Source organism: Dermacentor silvarum, chromosome 10 (assembly GCF_013339745.2).
Source record: "Dermacentor silvarum isolate Dsil-2018 chromosome 10, BIME_Dsil_1.4, whole genome shotgun sequence".
Taxonomy (NCBI): domain Eukaryota; kingdom Metazoa; phylum Arthropoda; class Arachnida; order Ixodida; family Ixodidae; genus Dermacentor; species Dermacentor silvarum.
Genome location: NC_051163.1, coordinates 65,487,305 through 65,502,006, shown reverse-complemented (window position 1 = coordinate 65,502,006; position 14,702 = coordinate 65,487,305). Strand labels below are relative to the sequence as shown.

General features: G+C 41.9%; 1 protein-coding gene across 1 annotated transcript; it reads right to left on the bottom strand.

The window, feature by feature from the left end:
- Nucleotides 1-3,880: 3,880 nt before the first annotated feature.
- Nucleotides 3,881-14,572, bottom strand: LOC119465911 (uncharacterized). The gene is made up of 9 exons (XM_037726386.2): nt 14,517-14,572; nt 14,362-14,452; nt 14,173-14,247; nt 13,293-13,384; nt 11,350-11,493; nt 8,754-8,871; nt 6,402-6,518; nt 5,342-5,437; nt 3,881-4,979 (listed from the first exon to the last, which is right to left on the bottom strand). Coding segments are annotated over exons 1-9 (981 nt in total). The 5' UTR covers nt 14,519-14,572; the 3' UTR covers nt 3,881-4,733.
- Between the last annotated feature and the right edge of the window lie 130 nt (nt 14,573-14,702).

Below are 14,702 nucleotides of genomic sequence, written 5' to 3'. Positions count from 1 at the left end.
GGGGTTGTGGGTTCAATTGCCTGCTGTTGCTGCCACATTAAAATGGGGTTGGAATGCAAAAACGCTCACATACTTATATTTAGACGCACCTTAAACACCAAACGGTGACAATGAGTCCCTTGTGTTGGTTTGGCATGCTAAACTCGTAAATGGGTGAAACTGTTCTTTAAGTAGTAGAAGACGCCAGGTGTACAAACTACACTGAGCAGCTTTTAGCTCCCACACACAATACAGGAATGGCTCTGTCATCTTATTAACCCCTGCAGGTGCTATGTGCATGCAAAGGTAGTTGACCAAAATTAAGAGCATTGAACTAGGGTCTTTATCCGAGCTAGTTGGTATGGCAGCATGTTAAGGTAGGTAAAGTGCAAAAAACAGACAGTGGAAAGAACGACGACATGCTGAGCGTTTTTTTTTTTTTTCTTTTCTGCCATTGTATGTCCTCATTCTTTCCACTGTCCATGTTTTTTGCGCTTTACCTGCCTTAAAATAGGAGCACTGAGGAGGACTATATTTCAAATATGCCGGAAACGTATCGAAGCACTTCTGATTGGACCTGTGCTGCAAGTTCGAATAGTGAGTGAAAAGTGCTTTAGTAAAACGAGTTGGAAGGCTGGATGTTCGCCCTCGCAGGTGTCAGTTTGTCTTCATGTAGCAGGGTCGCTGCTTTCACATTCTTTTACATCAGGCATACGTTTCAAGTGTCGGGATAGGTGCTCTCCAAGTATGCTAGACATGAAATAGTTGTTCTCATACCTGACGTTTCTATATAAAGAGTTCTCTCGCATGGAGTCCATATTCTGTAAAGGTTAAAAAACTCACTAAAGAATTGAAAATTCCTCATTTGTATTGCAGCTCTACGGTGTTGTAGTGAAATTGAATTTTCAATGGACAGAATTATTTGGTACCTGAAGGGGTTAGCACAATTGATTCTAGAAAACAATTTTGCTGTTTGAGAATCACCGTGGTGGTAAATATCAGAATTTGTGCAACTGCAAATGTGATCACCAACCAGTTTTTACTAGTAAGCACAAATATGAAACTGTCATAATTCAGGTTGGCCAATATGGAAACCATAACCATTTGCTGCTCCGTTTCCAGAAATATGGACTCAAAATGTACCACATGGCTGTTACAGCCCCTCACTGCAAAAAAATTTACTGCAATGCAAGTACATTTCACAACCATTAAAGACCACTTGCCATCGAAACCTGCAAGCATCTGACAGAACTTGTACAGTGAAGCTAATGGAGTTTGCACTTCTTTTTCTGAAGTACCAGCACAATTTTTTTTTTTTTTGTGCGTTAGATAAAGGCATAAACTACCTAAACTCGAGAAATAGTACTGGTAAGTGTCGGAGCACCCTAAATGATTTATTATAGTATTTGTTTCCAAGAGCCAGTTTCAGTACTTAGGGAAAATACTTCATGACACACTGGCTCGCTCTGTTCCAGCGATTGCTGCAGCTGGCACATGCGAGTGTAGACAGAAGATGTGCAGCATTTTTTTTTTTTTTTTTTTTGAAAGCGTTATCACACTTACCCTCACTGCTATAGAAGGTCGGCAAATCTTGCTCTGAGTCATGATATCAGGTCTGGCATTTTGAGAGCAGCTGTAATACCTGATTGTGATATTTTTCCAGCTTTCACATCTGCCAAGCGTCATCCTTTCATGTGAAATGAGTCTGTAGTAAAGTTTCTACAACTGAAAAGTGTAGAGATTACTGTGTGTGCAGTACTAGATGTTTTAAGCGACCCTTGAAAGGCGTCCATGTGACAGCTGTAACTGCCAGGCAGGATCAACTTGCTTGTGGGGGAAAGTGAAGGACACTTTACAAACTGCAAGCACATAAGGTTCATTCACTCAAGGCAACTTAAATCATCCTAAAGAAAGAGAAGCAATTTATTTTTGGAAGTGAACAATTTACATGCTAAGTCGCCATGTCTGAATGGTTGCTTCATCTTCACGGTAGGGGTGTTGGTATGGTGAAGCTTCCAAATTGAGTCAGATAGTCAGGAAAATCGACCTCTGAATATTGAATCGAATATTTTTTTCTAAACACAGTAAACTACAAAGTTGCATGCGTTGACTCTCTTGGTAGAAAAAAAGTCATTGACATCATTTATGTGGCTTATTTACATGCATATGTAAATGTATAATGTTCACAAATGGGGGTGCTTGTAAATGAGAAATTATTGCTTTCAGTTATCTGGTGCATCATGACAATGACAGTAATGAAAAATGGAAATGGCATGTTGCCAGATGGACTTGTAATGTCGAGTTCATTCAACTAGGGAAGTGTGATGCTACAGCACTTCACAATGTCCTAAAGCAATGGAAACATGGTGCGAATGGCCAAATAAATTGCTTTGCCTAAATCGAGGCAGCAAATTTGCATATAGGCTGCCTAATTTCGATGGCGGCGAAATGCGAAAAACACCCGTGTACTTAGATTTAGGTGCACGTTAAAGAACCCCAGGTGGTCCAAATTTCCGGAGTCCCCCACTACGGCGTGCCTCATAATCAGCTTGTGGTTTTCGCACGTAAAGCCCCATAATTTTTTAGGCTGCCTAAACGCGAAGCATTCATAATGAATGACCGAAAATAATTGAGCATAAGTTATCATCCCTGTGCACTTAATCGGGGATTTTGTCCGTGTGCGACAACCGCAGCTCCCTAGCAAAGAATCATTCGGCACAGCCCTCACTTCCATCACATTCTCTACCATTTGAGACTTTCAACAAGTGTTGCTGTTCTTTGAAATATTAGAAAGAAATTAATATTTGACAATTCTAACGGTCGATTCTCGAATCAAATAGCAAAGACTATTCTATTCGTACTTGAATATACGTACTTACACACCCTTACATCAGGCCATCAGGTGTAGCCTCACTTTAGAGATTGCGAAAGTATGAAAGTGGTGGCAGGTACATGTTGAGAGGCAGTGAAGGTACAGGCAACAGCCACTACAGCACACCAATGAAGAGCAACGCAAAGTGCTTCTTCACGAGCAGCGATGGCATAAGGGACAGCCCACACTGATGTGGCTAGGACTCAAAGCCTATCATGTGATAGCGATTGAGCACAGTAAGGTTTCCCTAACTGTAAGCTAGCTTTGCACATTTAGTAAATGTACTATCGACCAAAAAAGTTTACGGACCAAGGGATCTGACAAAAAGCTAAATAACTCCGTGCAGCCTCAAAAGGCAGCCTGGTATTCCCATTTCTAGCCTCTACTGGTATATGCGAACAACATTGTGATGTACGGTTTTACTGGCTACTTTTAAAGGCCTGCTCAGATATTTAGCGTTTTCTGAGATCCTGTGGTCAGTAAACTTTTTTGGTCGATAGTACATATATCACACGTTTCACCCGGAAATGGCCATAACGAACAGAAAGCGCTGACTGCATTTCGGTAGTACTTCACATTTGCTAGTAATGACAGCCCCGGAGCTACACTGACACTTTCTGCCTTGAAAAACAAACCACCTCTGCTCAAAACCACCCATTCATCTTTGGTGAGGTAGTGGCACCACCTAGTGGCCGAGAATGATGCCACTGTGTTACCACCATGCATGCCCCCCTACCCTTATTCGATATAGGTGGCGTGACGCCACACAATCATGAGGTCATGCTAACGCAAAAGCTTGGCACGATGATGGGCACAGCATGATGGGAACTGTTTTGTGTGGCCACAGCACACAGTTTTAGGTGCAACTGGAACGACGACAAAGAGTCGAAGGCGAAGAGGGCATTTGTTTTCGATCAATTCTGTTGATACATACAAGACGCACCCAAAAACGTTTTTTTGGTAAAAATTTGAGAGGCAATGTTGAGACACATCTTGGTTCCTCATGCTTTATGTAGACTTTTGGATTGCTTTATGAAATCGCAACCTACAAGGGATCACTTATGAGCAGAGGAACTGTCAAACTTCACATTGTAGACACAAACTTTGCAGCATTTGCATTTATTTCAATGCTTTCACTCGGGGGAAAAGCCTACAAACGTTGCCAGCCAGCGTTACTTATTTTTGTATGCTATTGTTATTATTCTTTGAAATCATGAAAAGGTAATTTTAGCATCAACTGGGTTCTGCCAAAGTCCATGACATAATGCAGAATTAACTTCTGCTTACAATATGACCTATTTGTGTTTTAAGAAATGGAACTTTAACAGTTCTCTTCAGTGTCTCTCGTTTTGTGCTGGCAGCCAACAGCCATGCAACAAAAGATATCGAAGACCCATGGTAAAACTGGCAAGTTGGCGCAGATCCACTATTAATAATGCAAAAAAAAATGCAAAATGGCAAAACACACAGGCAAACCCGACAGGAGGGTGGAGAGGGGGCACTTACAACTTGCAACGCAAGGTATTGTAGCATATTAGATAATTTTGCTAAATCACTACTGCCTCTTCCACCTGCTTACACGTGCAATGCAGATTCGCTAGCATATGTAAACCTCACAGGCAACCGAGGTGGTAACGGTGATGGCAGCATTACGTATAGTTGGACTATGCTAATATGAGTCGCCAGACAAGATGACAGCCATATTGTCCTCGTGGAACAGGCGACACCGTTTCGAATTGGGATTAATCTCGTTTCAACAACGCACCATAGAACTCTGACCAATAGATGGCGTGCACTATTAGTGCATGTCTTCACAGAAGTTCACAAGTGCTTCGTTGTGGCATCGACAAAGATCACAACGTCACTGAGCTCGAGTCACTATTCACCAGTAGAGTGACTTGGTGATGAACGTGGCGGCCGTTCCAAGCCAGCTGGCAGCTGAGGAGCTTTTCGACTTCTTTTGCCGCACAACTGCGTCCTCTCGAATCGGACTGTCCACCTCGGGGAGGTAGGCCGGGAGGTTTTCGCTCTCACCCTCATCTTCTTCCTTGTCCTCCACCTCCTCCTCAGTTTTCCGACTGGCTTCTGCCTCATGGCCAACCTCAAGGTGGGAGTCTTCAGCTGTAGGCTGCGTAAGTCGACATAAAGTTTGGTTGCATCAATGTCGTAGTTTTATTAGAGAGATTTAGTACATATGGCGTAACTCCACAGCCCATCATTGCAATAAAAGCTCTTCGTACTTTGTTTAAACACAGTTTCACAAGACTTCACAAGCTTTTGTTGTATTATTGTCAAACAAATGCTTATTTGATATTGGAGGCGGGTTGGCCCTCAAGCTGGGGGTGGCGGGTGCCCCCATCTGACAGCACTCACTGTCCCCCCCTCCGGTTTCAGAGCCCCTGGCCTTTATCATTCCATTTAGGTTCATACATCAGTGCATAATAAGTACCTACATAAGCAGTACCTTAAAGAAGAAAAAAACAAACTAACCTTGGTTTTGCTATTGCTTGGTGTTTTTGGAATGGTGCTATTGGCTACCTGCATCGCCGACATCGTTCCCGTGGACTTGATAGCCTGTACCAATGCCTGAAAGATGACAGGAAAATGTGCATGCAACAGCTGACTGCATGCAAGAGAACATGCTCATTTCTATGCAGAAGGCTCACAGGGGTGCAAGCGTCTTTGACATTAGCACAAGAACACAGGAACATGGATGAAAATAAATGGGTGGCTAAAGTGCACAAGTATCTCTACATGAAAAGCGTGGGCACAGAATGGAGGAAGAGGTCAAGGAAGTTGGCAACCAAGTACAGGATAATCGAAACTGTAAATAGACAACCAGGAGTCATCAGAAAGAAAGTGAGAGAAATAGAGACCGTGAATTGAATGCAAAGAATGGAAACAAAAAGTAGCATGGAGATTTACAAGAATGAGAAGAAAGAAATTAGAAGGGAAAATATGTACGATAACACAAAGGGCAGTGCCTTGCTATTTGAGGATCGAGCCGGTTGCCTAAGGACCTAAAACATACCGGAGCAAATATTCGGAACTAGACGAGGCATGTGTATGCTGCATTAAAGATCCAGACACCACTTAGCACATCCTAATGGAATGCGACGGGATGCACCCAGCAAGAACCGTAGGTAACGTGCAGCTCCCAGAAGCGCGTGGGTTTAAAGTGGAAGGAAACATTAACAGATCATCAGTAGAGATCAGCAAGAGACGATTAGAGTACTGGTGGAAAAAAAGCAGGGAGAAGGTTGATACGACCTGATCTCTTAAATTCATAGGTAGCGGTACAAGGTAAATCTTCAAAAAATAAAAATAAAAGATTAATGAGAAGTATACAAAAATTCTAGATAAAGAACATGTATAGTATACCTGAGCAGGCTAGGTGACTATTTGTCGCCGCCCCGTTTCAAAGGGGATGCCATTAAATCATCATGATCATCATTAGGACAGCACAGGTATGACAACAGCATATGTGCAAATTTGACTTGGATCTGCATCATGCACTGGTGACAGAAGCAAGGATTGCCTTCATGCTTACCCGCGGCGAGAGATCCGACTTGACCCGAACGACACACCGCCGCCTCTCGATGTCGAATGTGAAGCTGATCACACCTCGGACAGCGAGCAGCTTCTCTTTGCACAATTCTCTGTCGCTCTGTTCAGAAATTACAACAAAAAATAAAACATCATCCTCCAGTCATCATCCTCCAAAAAAAAAAAAATGCATATACCGTATAGACTCGTATAAGGGTGGCACTTTTTTTCCCATAGTTTTGACAAGGTGTGGCCCTTACATGTGGTTCGGTCCCGTGTAAAAGCTGCTGCTATATGGCTCTAGATAGTATATCCCACTACTACACGGCTCTTGCAATCTAGTAGCGGCACGCAGCCCTTACGTGAGTCTATACCGTATTCAATTCATGATATAGTGACCAGTATGTCACTGCAGTTAGATCCAGGGAAACCAAGTTTGAGAGGCTTGCGAAGTAATGTATTTGCATGGATATAACTTGACCACAAATATAATGGGAGGCAAGACCTTTGAAAGGTGAACAACTAAATGATAATGATAACATTATGAATAAGCACAAACTAATACCAATGCACAATGCAGTATCATCCACGGGCTCAGCATAGGACCTCTGAGCACAGCGTAATGGGTGTCCCATTACTGGGACTACATTATGGGACTTGCCCATGCGAGGCCACATGCACGCACGCCATTGCCCGCATAGGCGTGCATTACAGTAATGAGTTGCACATCGCTCTATGCTATGCTAAAATGTTCTAGCAGAAGCACAACAGCTTGGGAGATACAAGGTTCACGTATGCTAAAGCAGCTGTGTTTGCACACTGAGGCAATGCGGATGCCTGTTGCGATGACGAATAGGGCCACTGAACCTAAACGTCCTCAGATAAACCTGCTTTAATGTAACTAAACTCTTTTGCACTCCTCCTATTCGCAGACCAAAATAACAGCTTGGGCAGGTTGGGTTTTTGGGTTTGCTGTACAGTGTTTTTTTTTTTTTTAGGTGTGACATGAACAACATGGACGAAAGTACACGGAAGGGAACAGCTAGTGTTTGTCAACCGTAGAGTCATGCGTCTAAAAAATTAACAAGCTAATAATCGCAGACCTGCATGATCACAACGGAGGGTGGCAAGCTCATTGAATTTCGAAGAACGAAACTTGAGGGGGAAAATGTCACATTATAGTCAATATGTGGTTCCGAACATAATGAAAGATGTTTTCTGGAACTGATAATCATGAAAAGGAACTTCTATTAAAGAAAATATAGTAGGTTTGCATAAATCAAACTGCACTTCATGGCTACCCCTCATTCCCTTTGTTCATTGCACTGAGTGTGTCATTTTGTGCAATGGTGAATTGTTGTTCATGCTAAAATTAAAAAGAAATCACAGGTATGTTAACTTTCACTCATCAGATTAACAATTCTACTGGTGCCTGCTGCCATACCAAGCTTGAATTCAAGACTGGTGGGCCTCTTCGTGTTAGAAGACCATGCAGCAGCACATTGGTGATCGAAACGCTAAGGGAAGGCCAAAACTCACATTGGCACAGTGCACTGTTCAACTATTTAAACGCTGCAGTCTGGGATGGGGGAGGACAGGTGACAAAGAGAAATAATTTTAAAAAGAAATAAAACCTAAATCGTAACATGAGTAAGCACACAATTTCGCAACCATAAACAAAATGCACTAATACCATAAAGATAATTTATTTTTTCTGGAGAATGCATATTAGACAAGTACAGAACCTGCAGAATTGCAGGGTGAAGGGATGAAATAAAATAAATAATTCATTAGAGGCATTATAAACATTTTTGTGGCTAACAAATTGGTCACAAAAAAAAAACAGCTGAAAAACAAGATTGCGATGCACCCTTTTCAATTTATGCACATGAACAATGCACGATGAAAAATATGTCTCAAAGGGTACCTTTAAATACTTAGTCCAGCTGTAGAACGAAACAGTTTATGAAAAAATAATAGATATTTTTCGGTTTCAGAAATGCTTCCTAAAATTAAGCATTCTGCAACAGGCATACTTATGTGCTATTGTAATCAGTGTACCATATGTCCCAGCTAACATTAGCCAAGCAGTTCAACTGGGAAAAAAAAAAAAAGGATTTAAAAACACGACAGAAGATATAATTTTAAGACCTAGAGTGTTTGTCACAAAGTCTGATGACCAAACACTAGGTTTTAAAATCATACATTCTACCGTGCTTTCTAAATCTTTTTTCTTTCGTTAAGAGCTCGGCTAAAGTTAGCCTGGAACACCCTATATACAGAACACACAGTTTGATTTTAAACTTAGCTTTGCACTTCTCTATCAACAGCAGACCGTGTCTGTAATTCGCTGCACCTGAGAACAGAGGCCCTCGATGTGTAGCGAAACAACTTTTGCCGCCCCATTGTGCTGTCCAATAAATGGTGGGCACTTAGCTGGAGATGGGGTAGTTGCAACAAAACTGCCATCTTTCCTGAAATAAATAGGTAAATAATTAAAAAATAAATAATAGTAACAAGGAGGGGATCATTTCTGTTGTGAAAACTCTGCTCAGTCAGCTCATAAGGCCTCATTGATAACATAGTGAGGCCATCTCGCGACCATTCAACACAGTGATTGAACAGTCCCAAATCTCCCTCGTGTGGCCTGGAATTTCACAAACACTGCACTTGGATGCTGGGCTCGGAAGTGCACCATTTCTTAAATATGGACACCAGCAAAACACCACAGTGCATGAGATGATGCGGAAGACATGTACCGGAAGGAAACATGTCTTACAAATGGGTAAGTTCACCACTTATGAAACAAAGGATGCGTCCTGTGGTGCACATTTTACTAGTAATATGGGTGTGCGAGTCGTAGCAATTTTCTAATAATGGATTGAGTAAATAGTTTAAATCCTCTAGTATGCCCAATCAAACATAAAGTTGGAGAAAAAGTGCAATAAATTTCATCCCAGCAGCCATAGAAGCAGATATAAAATGCAAGAAGCTACACAGTGGAGCACACTGACTATTCATGCAGAGTACGTCATTAACAATGCCAATCGCATGCTCGGGTACTTAAGGTGTAACGTTTTCCAGAGCACCGTCTACCTTATTCCCATCAGAGAAGATTAAAACAATTTGTCCACAGTTATTTCTGGCCATGGAGAATATATTAGTACGAAGAAAATAGTGAAATGACGATTAAAAATAAATAGTATGGCAATTAATTACTTAGTAATTGATTTACTGAACCAACCCCAACCAAAAACTCCCTCCAGCATATCAAAAACGCTAGAATGGGCTTAACTCTTTTTAAATCTTTAAAAATTTAAATAAAGTTTTTAAACATCGAATTCAGCATATAAAAATTTTTAAGTTGGGCTTTGTGGGGTTAAAGCTATTGCTCTACAAGACCCTAAGACGCTCCAATCTTGAATTATTTATGTGTAATGCGGGGTCCCCTAGTCACATTAACCGTATTACTTCACTTGAACTAGCATAAAATAGTTCTGCTCGTTTCATTCTTTCTAAAACTGTACATCTGGTATAACCTCAATGAGAGCTAACCAAGCGCTTGTTCCACTAGCTAACCATTGTAATGTCGCCTGTTATTTGTTGTTTCATAAAGTTTTCCAGCACACCACATTTCACGACGACCTCACATTTCAATCCGCTTAAAATTGCTTGTAGTAATGTAGGAAGGAATTGATTCATGTAACACAAAGTCTTTCTTTCAGTCTTACATCTCAGGAATGGAACCACCTTCCCTCAAGGGTCCCAGCCATCACCGACAACTCTTTTGTGAAATATTAGCTAACATTGTATATTCAGGAGAATATTATGTTACCAGCATTCGCTGCACTTGCTTGGTTTTTCTTCTTTGTTTTATTTTACTGCTTAGTAACCACTCCCCTCTTTAATGCTACTATATGGCCTTGAGAGTGTTATAAATTTAAAAAGTACATAAATAAAATGCACCATGGGAGCCAGATTTCACCTTCTAATCACTATCACTCTCACTCCAAAGAATGCTGGCTATGCAAGCAAACTGTACCGAATTCTCTACGGATGTTGTACTATAAACAACATACAACACCTTATAACATGCAATGCCATGACATGCACTTGCAAGCATAATGAATACTAGTATACAAACATTGCTTTATATTAATGGACAGAACGACTACTGTTTTCAAAAGCTATTTAAGAACTATCCACTCTTCAATTCTTGCAATATTTTATTCGTATTCGATTCAGTCTCAAAAATTACTTCACATACTCCTACTAGTTAAAATTTACAATGACCTCTACCCTGGCTTGAAATGGTTCTGTTGTAGCAGGATAATGGTCACAGCCGAAATCAGTTACCCAGGTTGGTATACATGTTATAGCAATAGCTACAACAGTTTATTGCTTGGCTTGAAATGGTGTAGTGATCGTTAAATGCAATTAAAGCTCACCACTCATGCTAATACACAGGGCGGTGACCAAGTTCACGTTAATTACTTCGGAGGTCGCGGCACATTTCCAGCTATTTCCAGATATTTCCAGCACTTAGGGGAAAGAAGGAACACCTTAGAAGAAAAGACTACAAGATGCGAAAGACTTCCCGTCTTGTTGAAATACAGAAACCTGTTGACAAACTCTGTCCAGTCAACACACAGGAGACTGAAGGACCAGCATCCTTCCTGTCCTGCTGTCTTTTCTCCTTAAGTGTTCTTTTTCTTCCCCAAAAGGTGGAAATGTCTGAAACATCTAGGTTTCAAGCTAGCCCAGCTTTTTGCCTTAAGCATAACAGGTTTACATAATACGTGGCTACACGTAAGGGTCTGATAAAGCATTGCAGCTAATACTGTGGCCATAACTACTATAAATTCATGCAACACTACACTCTTTTTTTTTTTTTGCTGTCTTAGTGCTAATTGCACTGCTTCTTGCACTTCTTTGCAGGCATGCATGCATACCAGGCGCTGCGGGAATCCCGAAACGATAGCTGCATGTCAGCCATGGCTGCCTCCTCTTGCTGCCTGGCGAGGAGCGCCACCTTCGCCTCGAGCAGGCGCATCTTGAGCCTCAGTGCAGCTTCTTTCACGCCATAGTCGTGGGCCCTGCGTTGCAAAGTAGCAACCTTCACTGTCCCCCACTTGCTGTCATAACCTCTACACGACACATGCGGGAAGACCCATGACCAGCAGTAGTTCTTGCTCAAGGTATAATCCTGGTGCTTGTAGCCTTTCGTCTGTTAAGTGCAGAAATGTCCAAACAAAAAACTTAGAGGAACAGCAAGGAAAGGCAATGTCAACAGCAGTGGAGAACCGAGGTGCAATCAGGGGACGTAATCTCGGGCGGATGCTTTCGGTGATATCGCTTTCAGTGCACGCTTATTGGCTGGTTGAGAACTGCATCACGTGAAGGTGATGGTATCGCTGAAAGTGACCGTTTGAGAATATGTCCCCAGTTCTTTCACACATAAATAGATCATACACATTCTATTAGATTGTTCAAGTTAGTGACCATTGCATGATACCTCGTAAAGTCTATTTCAAGTGCTGCAAGTTTGTAATGACAACTGCCCAGACAAAACTAGTGATAGCATGTGAAGCAGACAGCATGTGAAGGTTCACTTCACATGCTGCGACTACAAATATCTGCAGCTCTAATGACCGTAGCTCTCCCTATTGGCAAGCACGTGCTCCAACTGACATGTCAAAGTACACATCATACCCTGCTGCTACACTGTCACTGCAGAAAAATTTAACCATCCCTAAACACCGCTGTCATGGAAAATCAGTTTCCGTAGCTGTTGCGGCTAGAAACGCAGATGACTCAGAGCTTGTGAAGTGTGTTTAAAACCTAAAGAAAGCTTGGTCCTATCTGTCTTTGCAGCTGCGCTAATCATTATTGCACCTGAAAAGATGGCGTGTAGATTAGAAACAATCAGGTCAGTTGCCAATACTAGAATTGCTGGCCTGGTTTATACACAATGGCAGCTGGACGAAGAATGTGATGTGCAAACTCCATCATGCAACTGTGATTTGCAGTTTTGGATGGTACAAGACTACTCCGTTGCTTTAAAAAAAAATACATGCTTCATTGCAGTGCCCATATCATGGTTGCTATGGAAACTACAATCCATGTGTTCAGTTTTGTTTTTCATGTTCACTTTGCAATTAATGTAGATGGTACATAGGCAGATTACTGAGCCTTGCATTCCTGCCAGGCTACTTGTGTGGTTTAGGTCCACTTAATGTTCCTGGGATTCCTGAACTATAGTTAGCAAGAACACAAAAAGGCAATGGCAAATACACTGATGTCCGACTTAAATGAACTTGTACAGCTGTGTACAGTTCAATTATGTTTGTTCATTTCTATGACTTCATGGAAGAGGTGAACTTCTTTCAACATTGGCAACTCTCACAAACTGTGTTTTGGAGCGTGGAGGCGAACGGAGCAGGTGTACTGCGATTGCACTGAATTCTTACAAGGTTGTCAGCCGAGTGTAGTTCAGAAGCTACTGTGCTTTGTTACTCGTTTCACTCCCCTTTACTATTACTATCTACTTTACCAGTGCAACATAAAACAGCACCTGCACACTGCCGATTGTTTCACATGGCACAAGTCTTCATGTAAAACAAGTTCACAGCTTTTTCCCTGCACTTGCAGGAGTAGTATAATGCAGGCCTCGTGCGGGTGGTTTTCCAGCCACGCTTTACGCAGGCACATAACTGGTGTGAACTTGTCCTTGGACCGTGTAGTGCATGGCAAGTCGAAGGGAACTGTTTGTCGAGAGTACTGCTAGATGTCTGTGTAAGAGAAAGCACTTGAGCAACGAAAATAGACACGTAGATGCTCCAAACATACGCAGCATACGTTTTCAAGCTCCTGTTTCTGGGAGAGAGGACCTTACCCAGAACTTAGCAGCTCCAGCGAAGGCGAGAGGCCGAAGGTCTGCGAGACTATCGCGCATCTGTCGTCATCAGCGCACAGGGCAGCCAGAACCTGTGTGGCAACGGCAAGGGGGAAAAAATAATAAAGAATTGTGGGAACCAGATTGAAATAGCTTTGTCTCAACTTTTTTCCAAGCAACCGCAGGTCTTGTACTACCGGGCAACAATATCCATATTACCAGCTATGCGCAGACACGCTGCCTACTGTGTACATCCATAAAACACTTATCCCTGTATTCAGAAATGCATCTTAACATTGAAGCCCATGCTTGGCTTGATCTGAATGACGCCCAATATGCGAAGAGCAATAACTGCGCAGCCTGCACTGCATCCACACGGCAAGCATTCAAAATAGGATGTTCAGGCGGTGTTCGATTGTTCAACTAGGGATTACCCTGTAGTGTTCAACGTATCATTTATGCTCGGCCGAGTTGGATATTTCGAAATTCTGATTTATGCAATGGAGGCTTAACTAAAAATGCCTAAATGGCATTTTTGGTACGCTGGGGCATAGTTTCAGTGGCGGACAATTTCGAAAACAAATTACTACTTAGTTAATTGCCGTACTGATTGAGTTCTTACTCAAGTGACATTTCATTTTTCAGTACAAATGTACTCTCCAAGGCTACAAATAAATGCGAATAAGCTTTTAAAAATTAATTCTCCTTGATTTGCAACAATGTTTATAGGCCATCCCAGGGTTAAACCTAACAAGCAAAAGCAAACACAGAAAGTGCTGATAGACCAATAAGGTGATACCTGATTACTTTGCCGAAGAACATTTAGGATAAAATTACTTATCTTAATACGTCGCGATACTTTCTTTATGTGCGAACTTGCCTTGAGGGACAGCATCACGATCTCGTCTGTTGTCTCCTGGAGAACGTAAACTAGAAAGTTTAGCAGCATCTGGTCCTGCAACACGTTAGAATGAGAACTGCTTGAATCAGCTCGGATCAACAACAATATAGGGCGTTTCGTGCTTATGACATACAAATACGAGGGGGAAAAAAAGAGCATCTACTTCACCTCGCACAGCCGATCCCGCTGCTCTTCTTCATCCACAAGTGTCTCGTAAAGCAACAACAAGTCTTTGGTGGCTTCCAAATTGATGGAGGTCCTGCGAGGAGAGAAATATGGGTCAATTCGGCCTCTGACACGCTTATTGGCACCGAAATCCTTACATGATCGGCGTCGGGCCTCCGAATCCAATTTCAAAACCAATGCCTTGTACATGCGCTACAGCTATCAAAACCTGATTCGGGAAGTGTTGTCAAAAATTAAAACACTAAGGTTTTCTCTAATAAAAGACGCTTTTCGAAGCAACCACCTAGTTGCTACTTCAATTTTACTTCTTTATGTTTAAAAAT